Source organism: Anas acuta, chromosome 1, assembly GCF_963932015.1.
Source record: "Anas acuta chromosome 1, bAnaAcu1.1, whole genome shotgun sequence".
NCBI classification, from domain to species: Eukaryota; Metazoa; Chordata; class Aves; order Anseriformes; family Anatidae; genus Anas; species Anas acuta.
In genome coordinates this window covers 116,632,076-116,643,774 of record NC_088979.1, presented here as the reverse complement: position 1 = coordinate 116,643,774, position 11,699 = coordinate 116,632,076, and the positions used below count along the sequence as shown (strand labels likewise).

The 11,699-nt window shown below is 38.5% G+C and overlaps 1 protein-coding gene across 1 annotated transcript; it reads right to left on the bottom strand.

Moving 5' to 3' along the window:
- Positions 1-681: 681 nt before the first annotated feature.
- Positions 682-11,694, bottom strand: LOC137863100 (cell cycle control protein 50C-like). The gene is made up of 7 exons (XM_068695982.1): positions 10,477-11,694; positions 9,539-9,649; positions 8,186-8,287; positions 6,697-6,787; positions 4,449-4,586; positions 3,254-3,463; positions 682-2,090 (listed from the first exon to the last, which is right to left on the bottom strand). The coding sequence occupies exons 1-7, from the start codon at positions 10,687-10,689 to the stop codon at positions 1,903-1,905; spliced, it is 1,053 nt and encodes a 350-aa protein (XP_068552083.1). The 5' UTR covers positions 10,690-11,694; the 3' UTR covers positions 682-1,902.
- Positions 11,695-11,699: the final 5 nt, after the last annotated feature.

Below are 11,699 nucleotides of genomic sequence, written 5' to 3'. Positions count from 1 at the left end.
GGATTTAAAAAAAATGAAAGAAAAAAAAAAAAAAGAGAAGGGGGGAAAGAAAAAAAAAAAAAAAAAAAAAGAGTCCTGTGGTCTGTTTGGAGCCAGAAATCCTGAGTTCAGCTTTGGCACTAGCTCCCATCAGGGCCTTCCAGAAGGCTGCATGGGATTAAATTTTCAAAAGCACTTAGAAGGTTCAGGAGCACGTCTCATTGTTAGAAGTGATTTAGACTAATGAGCTTAAGCATTGTTAAATATACTGCTTCATGCCCTGTCTCGTCTGGTCTACCGAGGGATAGTTTTCACCCACAGCCCCTGGCAGATTTAGATGCAATGGTTTGAAATACTGGAACCCTGTTTCCAGTTTGCTGATGGAGGTGACTGGCCCTGACCAGGAAGAGCGGAAGCAGACACATGCATTAGCCCAGAATGTCAATACAACACACTGATGGAGCAAACTTGTACCAACAGGCGAGGCTATGAACTTGAGCAGCATCACTTTCCACTGCTCATGGCTCAATTATGAAGCACAGATTAAAGGAAACAGTACCTTCTGTTGCTGCAAATAGATTCATCAGAGGCCATCTGCCAAAGGTTGTAAGATCTTAAATACCTGATACATTTTTAAAGGCAGACTTGACAGTGTCACACAGCTTCCCTATGCCACATTGCCTTCTCTTGCTCTAGTATGTGTTTTCTTTCTTCTTTTAGTGTTTTTTGTGTGTGTGTGTGTGTGTGTGTGTGAGGAGGAGTGAGGCACACAGAATACTTATCAAAGAAATTCATTGCATGCGTTTTATTCCATTTCCACTTCTGAAACAGAGAAATTATTTTTAAAAATTCATACATGCCATAGTATACTTGGTCCAAATTCTTCAGTGTTGTTCCTACATTTTGCAAGAGACTGGAAACTGCTTCTAGGTGTTTCAAATATGAAACATGAAAATTGATAATAGTCTATTAATTGGCTGCAACAATAATTTTCTGAAAATAAAGGTGTCAGATTTTCTGATGTTTTATGTTTACTATGAGTCTCTGCACCACAGAAATGAGAACTTGAATGGGGAACAGACATTTCACGTCACTTAGAGAGTCAGTGTGCACTTCTGCACAGAAGGGTGAGTTAGATAGGTTTGGGTCTGTGGCTTAATGATTACATTATCTAGATGTTTCTGCTAAAACGTTAGCATCGAAGGAGCTTTTAATTAAACTTTCTGTTAAATTGTAATGCCCTCTGTCTAGCTCTGCAAGCTAGTCTTGGTACCCAGATAAAACCAACCAAGAGGGTTTAAACACACTCCATACTCCTAAAAATGGCCTGTATTCAATTATGAATCAAGTATTAAACTGTGATGAATATACCGCACTGATATGCAAATAAACTATCGGCTTTTTCAGGATAGCTGAAAAAAAAGCCGTATAAAACCTTAGCCAAGCCATTCAGCCCACGCATACAACCAACAAACAGACTTTACCATAAAGTTCTACCTGCTCAAGCTTTCTGGAGCAAGATCTCACTTTTTTACCAATCCAAGCTCCAATTAAGCCATTAGAAATATTGTATCAATCAAAGGCTAAGAAACGAAAATGGACTCAAGAGTTCTGGCCAAAAAATTAGTACCATACAGTTTCTCTGCCATTGAATTTTAAACTACGACAGTATCTCCTGTTTGAAAGTCAGTTCACTACCAGTTTCCTAGGAAACAAATGTAGGAGCACACATGCATTAATAATAATGCAGCCTCATACAAGTTTGGTGTTGGATGACGGAAGTGCACTGCCCCTCAGTTTGCTTACATTCACCAAACCTGTTACTGAAACTGATCTAGAGCTTAGGGGAAAGAATGAAAGGCCTGTGCTGCCTGTTCATTCACAGCAAACCTTTGCCATTGTTTATAAATCCAGGAAACCTTATTACTTCTGAAAGTATGTTTTCTTTTTTCTGAGCTTTAAGTGGATGGCAGTTATGATAAAACCTGTCAGGGTTGCTGCTGCGCCACAAACTACATAAGCAATTCCCAAGAACGGGTTACTTCCTCCGCTCCATACCATGGTTGAAAGAATCACGTACTTCTTCCCCTTGAATTTGGTTACAGGGAAATCTGACAAGGATGTTAAGGTTTCACTCATAAAGTTTACATATCTCCAGCTGAAGAAAATGTAGTGCTCAAAATCCTTTCCAACGCGTAAAGAAGCTAGAGATCTGTACTTACTGTAAAAATTTCTTTAAATGACCTGTGAAGTCTCTGCTATTCTTAACCAACAAAACCCACGAAACAAAACAGTAGCAGCTTTCAGTTATTTTAGATAGTCTCCATGTAATTCTGGAAATACTGGGATTTTTTTATTATAAATTTCAGATTCATACTTTTGTAACTGCTACTGAACTAACTTGGTAGGACCCATAGTATTTTTAAGCAGAAGAAGAAACTTACTTGAAAAGGAGCCTTTTGGGGAAGCTTACTGTGATGATACTCTACATATTCTTACTGATGAAAAGTGCTCACCTTTATTTAATAACATTGTCTACCCAGAATATTTTATGTTTTTACCTTTTCTACATCGAGCCTTTCAGAACACAACTGTGCTACAACATTTAAAATCACAGCTGTATTAGCTGAGTGGGTAAAAATTCATAGCCATCTTGATGTAACTCCTGCTGACAAAATGAGGGCTTTAGTCAGCAAAGATCACACTGTTCATTGTGAGATTGCATTTTCACCAGCACAGAAATTCCCATCAGCCCATGGCTCAAATCTGCCAGAGGGCTCTGCTGACACAGGCATCCCGTACAGCTTGCAAAGCAGGGATAACTCTGGGATTTCTTGCACCCCAGTAAGGGTGCCTATGCATCTGAGGAGGCCAATATTAAATATTTTAGCTAAATTCATGTCTTCAGCTGTCTCTTCAGGTTCCCATCCATCAGTTTTACCCCTCATATAAAACCTAGTACTGCCATGTTCTGCCTTGCAGAAGTCAAATCCAGAGGTCTTTGCTGCCATTTGAGTAACATGTCTTAACTCTGCCTGCTAGAGACAATCTACTTGCAGCATCTTGTCACCCTTACAACAGCTAGATCTCTTCATGGTGACTTGGTTTGGGGTGTTTTGCTTTTTTTTGTTTGTTTGTTTTGTTTTGTTTTTATTTTTTGTTTTATTTTTTGTTTTTTTTTTCCTTGCCATTTTACTATATAAATCCCATCCCCTTCCATCTCATTGCAACCATTTAACAGTTAAGGATTGTCTTGGATTATATGAAAGGATACTATACAAGATACGGAAAGTGTAATTCCCTGCTGGGAGGCCATCAGCAAAATGTCTTTCCCGGCTGATACGACGATAAAGATTTTTGAATGTAGCAAAAGCTGACACTCGCATCCAGATAATGAAGTCATCATTTATATAACCATTGTTCCTCTCATTTTCCTCATCTAACAAATATACTGGTTTCTGCCAGTAAGGAGGTCTTGCTGTCCCTGGTGAAAAAGAAAAAAAAACAGGGAAGACACTGTCAGTATAAACAGGGGTCGGTTTACTAATTTCTGGGCCTACTCATAAACAACACAGAATACAAGAGATGGAACAAACACAAGACTCTGTCTGTTATTGCAAAATTATATATGCTTGGTAACACTCCACATGCTTGGTTCTCCACTCACCTCAAACACGAATGAACAGAGATTAACAGTATGCATTAGAAGCCACAAGTATAGGAAAAACAAAGTGAATTGCAGAAACAAAATATACTGATACTGTTTCTTCTGGCTTCTCATCTCTTCAGCAAGGAATGTACCCTCAGGACTCCACCTTCATTTTTATACATTAGTTTATTCCTGTACAACCAGAAAGGCACTTTTTTGCACTTTAATGGCACAGCCTATGATATTTAGAATCTATCATATGAAAACTACTTGGATAATTAACTCTGAGGCAGAGAAAAGTTTCTTGCGTATTGCATCCAGCACAGCAATGCCCTGATCCAAAATATAGTGCTTTTAGTCCCACTTCAATATGGATCAATCCTAATGAGGAAACAGACCTAGAAAACAATTGTTTGAAGTAACTGCTGAAGATGGCAGTCTCACTTGGCTCACAATTGCCAAGGTATGAAGAAGGAGAAATGGGATATGTAATTCTCCTTTCTAGATATTTTCAACAGAAAATACAGAGACTACATCCTTGCTTTTTCTGGACAGATCAAATGTTGCAAGAAAAAATGCACAAGAGAGTGTTGATGCAGGCTACTTTCTTACAAAATCACTTTCTCTCAATTTCTGTGGTCGTTAGTAATAAGCAAACAATATTTTGGCTAAATCCGTCTTCTACTCTCATTCACTTTCTAAAGCTACTTCTTCTTCAGGTATTTTTTCCAAAGACATTTCCCCTTTCAGAATGGGAAAGCTCTGCACACAGGGAGGGAAGCCACTGAAAAGTAAGGAATGCCAGTAGAATCCTTCTTACCTGCAAATGCAGAAGAGAGATTGTGTGATTGTGGATTGCGAAATTTCACATTTTTATCTGTCCACCAACTGTTTCCAGTCTTCAGCAGTGGTACTTGAATAACAGATGAGTTAAAATTGTAAAAAAGATCAATAGTATCTGTAGGGAATACCAGAGGCAATGTATATGAGTAGAAGTCATTCTGATGTCTAATATGACTAGCAAAACTGACATGCACCTTTCAAGTGAATAGGAAAAAAAATCCTTAGAAAGATTTTATCATGGTGGTGTATGGAGTATTATATACTCCATAAGTAGAAATAAGCTGCTAGAGCCTTAGAACTTCTGGAGTTTTAAAGACTGAGCATACTCCTACAAACAATCTGACTGAGTCTCTGTGTAGAAATATGTGTGACTATCTTGTGTCCATCAACTCTATGACTAACTTCTTCACAAATCCTTTCTGGAACTCTCTAGGTTGCTACAGAAGTTACACTCCTAGCTATCTCTCCCTAGAGTTTCTTTACCAGTTGTCCTAAACTGATTGTTTTGTTATATATAACTTGTTTTCAGCAAACAGTAGAAGTGAAAGCACAGTCAAGGGAATTGATGATTCTTTGGAGAAAATATTGCTATAGTTTTATGCTAATTAGAGGCCTTATTAACGAATTTGGTCACAAACATTCCTTTAATCAGAAAATATTTTGTTAAATTGTGATTACCCTTGTCATCCTGGGCATTGTCATCCTGGACAAAAAACACTTGTCTTTTCCATTATATTATCCTACTTGGATTAGTTTAACATAAGGCAAACATATTTCAGGTTTCATTAACATCTATGTAAACACCTAGGCAGCCAATGTGATGACTGGCAGGGGAGGTTAGATGGTATAGATGCGGATGGGCTGCATTTTAGGAAACACTATGAACACAATGACATGAACATTGATGAAAACATACTTTTAAAAAATCCTATTACTAAAACTATGTTCACTTGGCTCATTAAAGCCAGTCAGATACACTCTTCTTGTGTAAATGATCATTGTGTGCTCCACTACATTCTCCATCTACTTATCATTGGTTTACTAGCAGGAATTGCAATTCTCTGAGCTCTGTCTGCTTAACTGCTCCATTATTAGCAGATAAACAGCTAAACTGTCAGAAGCACCCTCTTTCACAGCAAAGGGATAGAAATAAGCAACCAGAGTGAGTGAGCATTCAGACTTCATCAGCTTCCCCCACATCACCAGCAACTGGAACATTTCATCACACTTTGCACTAAGGACTGATGCAAAGGCAGAGACTTGAAGATTTACCTTCAGCATTTTTTATCCCTAATTTTCTGCAGGAGAATTCTGTCCTGCTAGCGAGGGCTCCAGAACAGCACAGGCTGCATGGAGGTAGCTCTGCTGGCCTAGGCCTCAGCCCAGTCCAGTAGACCAGATTTCCAGAGGAGCAGGTATGTGCACAGGTGAAAATCAAATGGGTCTAGAAGCTGCCATTCACAAGCTCTCTGGTGGGGTGGCTCAGTTACTTTAAATATCACTGCTGCATTGCCAAAAACTGCTGGGTGAAACAGGTTAAAAAGGAGTGAGAGGGGAAGAAAAAGGAGGAGGTAGGGGAACAAAACCTGTAGAAGTTCTTTTCTTCTTTCCTTCCAAAGAAATCAATTCTGAAATCTGCCAATGTTCATGGCTAGGAGCCCTCTTCTAGATTTTAGCCTTCATGTACTGAGAAGCAGATTATGTCCTCCAGATAGCCATACAGATGAAACCCAGGATCAAATAAATTCATGTAAGACTATGGATGCTTCCAGCATTCAAAGAACAAAATGCAAACATACAGATCCAAAGGTCCAAACCAGTGTCAAGAACTTGTTGGCTCTTTTTAAGCACACCATTGTGGGAAGGTAGAATTTGGGTTGTCCCATTATTTCACAGAATCCTTGATTCTGTGATTATTGTACCAGAATGGATATTTTAGCAAGAAAATACACTAAATCTAATATGTATATCATTGTTCCCTGTTTCACCAAGACTCAATTCCTGAGTCCTGTTGCAGAATCACACTGAGGAATAAAAAATCTTCCTCACTTTGAAGATGAGAGGAAAGTTACTGAAGAACTCCATACTCACCACAGCAGCGATGCCAAACAAATCCTTTTGTAGGAGAAGGACAGAGATCTTGCAATACCAGGACTAAGCTGGATTGAGGTAGCAAATCATAGTTTTAAGTGGAAATTAGTAAGATGGACACGGAGGGTATTTACCATTGAACATGCTGTTGGCAATAGCACCGCATGGAGCCATCGGTGTTCCATTTTTGTATGTGGTGAAGGGCGCACAGTAGCTCTGCTGAACCTGCATTCAAGGTCACAGAACAATCAGGCAAAGAACCTGTAGGATTTTGTTTCAGTTTGCTGGTGTTAATGTCCTCCTCTCACAACTTCTTCTGAAAAGCCACCGAATAAGTCTCTAGTACCTTTTGGTCACATTAAAGAGACATCCAAATGAATAGGTCTGTAGTTGAGGAACACATGCTGTATCTCAATATACAAACTTTAGGCCTTCACCAAGTTCTGTTGCAGCCTTGCAAACTCTAGACTACAAAACTCATTTGGTGATCTGCGGTTGTAACATAGCTACAACTTAGTATGTTCCAGTGTGCAGCCCTGACTTACCCTGGAATATCTTATTTTTCTTTGTTTTTATTTTTGATCTGCATTGCTTCAGGAATGTAGAGTAGCAGATATATTTAGCCACATTACTTCAGCGTGGCCAAACCTTGATGCATGAAAGCACAGCATGAAAAACAAAAACCCACCTTTGAATTTGTCACCCTCTCACCTATCCCAATTCACTACAAACTCTAAGTCTTAGCACAGAAACATTTTCAAACAGCTCGGATCAGCTGTGTATTGATTGGCACAAAAGCCAAAAGCTGTTGCACCTGAATGCAAACAAGCTGCCTGGACACCTGGAGAAGCAGTTATATGGGGAACGTGTCTGGAGAGTTACAAGAAACATTTTATAACAACAGGTTATTATGGGACAATCACCTTATCTACTGACAGGGCAGTGCATGAACTGTATATATGTTAACAAATGTTATTTTTAACCTAAAACCCCCACTTTTTATTTATAGATATGCAAGTTAAAAAAAACATTAATGTAGTGATCGCAGTGTCCAACTGCTTTATGCATGCATTGCTGTGAGTGATGCTGAGTAGCCTCCTATTCAAACATCGAAGTTATGTATTTCTTAATGCTACATGATCTACATGATCACCTGTTTCACCATGTACCATTCCCTACTTCTGGTCCACTTCCAAAGCCAAATGTCAAAATGAAAGACTTTGAACACCTTAATTTCCTAAGTTTAAAATAAAAACACAAATTAAAAGAGTTCTGTCTAAAAGAACTAAAACCACTAGAAGGAAACACTTTCTGTAAATTTATTTTTATTTTTATTAAAAGACAGTGTATTCTTAATATTAGCCCTATACAGTGCAGGTTTGCGAACCACAACATTGGACTGACATCTTCTATTTATGCACTCAACCTTCCACTGTTATTAACTTATAACACATAATTGCCCTAGCAATCATAAAAGCAGAGACTAAGCACTGAAAATCTGTACCTTCTTATTCCCTACAGCCATCTCAAAACACCTTGAAATTTACACTTAGTTAGCTGTCTGTGTGGTCAAAGATGCACCTGGTGAAAATACTGATCTCATAATATAAAGAAAAAACTTACATTTACTTCTCGACCCAACAACTGTGCATCACTTCTTGATATCACGTATCGACGGTGGTTTTGATAGAAGTTTTGCAGGCCATAGTACATAAAAACATCACCCTAGAATTCAAGGATAAATCCTTTCAATAAGGTAAGCTCATGCAGACAAGAGAAATCATGTTACTTACTAAAAAAAAAAAAAAAAGGGGGAAATAGAGAATTCAATTCATACTTACATTCTAACCAATTACTTTAGCAGACACTGGCTAAAACCTGTCCTTTACCCCAACTGAAAGTTTTTGTATTTTGGCACAAAATTAAACATTCTTTAAAACCCTAAATGAAATCTAAAATGAAACTGCATGATTGTTATTTTACTCAAGCTGGTAATGACTGGCCATGAACCAGCAATGAGTATGAATAATTTCATGGAGACAGACACCCATTTTCTGTAAAAGGAAGATGCCCAAACAAAAAAGCAGCCACCAGTCTTAATTCCTGCAGTATTTTTTTTCGAAAACTAAGGCTCCCTCTCCTCAGTTATCTGAGTCCCTTGGAAAATTTAGTCCTGTAATTAAAATGAGAATACTAAGCAGGCAAATATAAGGAACAAAGAGGTTTAGTAACCTATTAAAAAAACTTTATTCAGTTAAACAAACTTATCATCTCAAACATTACTGTATCTAAACCATTACTCACAGGGCACTTTAACAATCTCTTTGATACTGAAGAACCATAAAGTGACTTTATAATATAAATACTGTCGTAATTTTAAGGGATCATTTATGCAGTTCTAAGTGCAAGACACCTGTGGCAGAATATGGGGTATTCTAACAGCCTCAGCAACATAACCAGCAGTTTGGGACAGAAAATGAAAGATAATTCTTCCAAATGAAAGTGGAGAATGACACTGTTAGACTTGAATTGTTTCAAGGACCTTAGGTATTAACAGCACAAGTCCTGAAAAAAGGACTGCAATGGTTGACTTGTGACAAGTGGTCAGAGCTTCAGATTTCTTTGTTATCTGAGAGCTTAACAGTGCAGTAACACCTAACCTCAGGCAAGATCAAGGGTTTGCTATGGACTCAAAAAGAGAAGTAATCTCCACAGTCAAACACCATTTCCTCCATCCCTACTTTCTCCTTAGAGATCTCCCGTCCCAGGGCAGAGACAGCCTGATCTGAGTATTTTTAACACGTGCCAAAATCAATAGCAAATGTAAAAGTGTAAAATTCTGAGTATTTCACATTTATAAAAAGCAAAAAGAAAATTCAGTCATGAGCTCTACAGAGCAAAATTAGCATATTTTATCATGCAGGGGCATAACCAGAGGTGCTAAGCCACTCGAGTTGGTTTCTCATATCCACTTACCAGCATATCTTCCTTCAGTGTGAAATCAATAGAACAGAGGCATTTGATATCCCAATTAAAAGAATTTTCACGAAGTTTTGAACAATCCGAGCATTTGTCTGAATAATTAATCTGTCAGAGAAGTGAACAAGCAGGGAGATTACAATAAAGGACATGAATGCAGGAAAAGATTAGTGTTTCAGCTACAAGACCTCCCAGAGCAGTTCTCTCCTAAGTGATTTGGGATTGCCAAAGACATTGTTAAAATTGACAGAGATATAGAGCATTAAGACTTGGCCTCAATGGAACATTCAAAAATTTCATCCCTAGTTTAAAGCTGCTTTAGAGCCTTCTGATGACTGTTGCAGAACCTCCACATTTGCTCCTCGGCAAAGGAGTGCTGAGTGATGAGCACTTCTGCAGCTTGGCCTGGCTAACCAAGTAATGCTTGACAAACTCCCATGGGAATTATGGCCCGCTCTCTGTGAACAGCCTGGATGTAGTGCTGAGAGTCAGCTCCAACCAGCAGTCCATTAACAGCAGCAGGTTTAACCAATTTTGCTTCCAGGAAACAGCATTTAAACATCAGGGCTCCTGCATTTTAAGATTTTGCCCCAGCAAATATTTATCTTCTAGTGCCAAACACTATTAAAGGGGTTAGTTTATTTTCCCTCAAAAAAAACGGGAAAATAATAACACCATTTCAGATATTACCACCCAGTGGTGGGAGTTCCCACACATATTTTGTATATTACTTCTCAGTTAACCACCCAGTACTTGGCTTTCATTGGTGACCAAATATCTGAGGATTTTCACAGAAATACTGGCTGTTTGACGTGTCCAAGGCATGAAGCCATTGCTATATTCTTTATCCAGAAACACAAACTCAAAGCTCTTTTCTCCCAAACATAGACTGATTTTTTCTTAATAGAACACCTAACACCCCACTCTAAACAAACCTGGATTTCTTTGACGCTGTTTGCTGACAGTATGAGGCAGATTCCCACAGAAAGGCAAAACGCTCCCGTGAGAAAGAAGGTGGAGAGCACAGTCGCAATGGTAAGCTGGGGCTTCCACGCCGGTAGCCTCTGTTGTTTGAATGCACTGTTATCTGGACATCTGGAAGGACGTGCTTCTGCTTCTTGTGGAGCAAAACTCTTCTTGTTTTTCATATTCTTCTTAGTGAGAGGAAGGAATAATATACTTGTACTGGAGGGTGTTTAAGCTGAGATACTGTCTTCACTGCTGGGAAACTGTGCTGTTTGTTCAGACTTGCATTATAGCCAGGAATTACTTATTAACTAGATCTCTCTCCTCCTCCTTTTCTACATTCATGTCTGGATCACCATGATCAGCTTGTACCAATCAGATGTTTGTGTACTTCGGTCAGTATGTCCAGATCATGCTGCCTGAAAAAGCTTAAATATATGCCTTTTCCTGCCCCACAGTTCAGGAAATTCGGTTGCATTTATGTCTTATTCTTCTGTAAGGATACTGCCAACTCTACTGGAATTTCTGTGTAATCTCAGATTTATTATTTCTTCACCCTTCACTTGCTGACCAGCTACCAAGCATGGGATAAAATGAAAGATCTACTCCAGCTGCATTGGATACCACTGGGAAGGACTGGAGGGGCTGAGCGTAGTAGACAGACAATATTGGTTTGGAAAACCAATTTCCTTAACCTACTGCTGCATTCATTGGTATTGATCTAGATGCAATTTAAAGTTGTAAAAATGCTGTATGTTCTTTATCACAATAGGACAATTAATTCTAAAACAATCTGATTTGGATATATGGTCTTCCAAGATGTTGACAATCAGTCCACATCTATTCATCTTGTCTTTCTATGAAAAAGGTGTACCCATTCCCTACTTTTCAAAATGATAAAAGTATTACCCAGTGAGAGATAATCTCCTTTTAACTGGAAAAACAGTAGAACATTCTTCACACATCTCAATGGTTTAACCACAATAAAGTCTCAATTTAATATACTGAAAGTTTAAACATAATGTATCATGTTATAGCATAAAATAGCATTTGGTCAGCTGTAAATCAGATGGGAGAAAAATACTTTTTTGACAAATTACTGACATTCATACATTTCCGAAGATCCTGTAAAGCAAGAACTAGCTTACCACTCCAGTGAGAGAAGTAAAGGTTTCCTTTGGGACAGCAGAAG

Bases quoted from the DNA above. Each gene is read 5' to 3' on its own strand.
- LOC137863100 (XM_068695982.1), bottom strand. From the start codon at position 10,689: ATGAAAAACAAGAAGAGTTTTGCTCCACAAGAAGCAGAAGCACGTCCT. The intron at 4,587-6,696 runs GTAAATACCCTC...TATTCCCTACAG, and splicing joins TGCCAACAGCATGTTCAATG to ATACTATTGATCTTTTTTAC. The intron at 2,091-3,253 runs GTATCCTTTCAT...CATCCTTGTCAG, and splicing joins CACTTTCCGTATCTTGTATA to ATTTCCCTGTAACCAAATTC.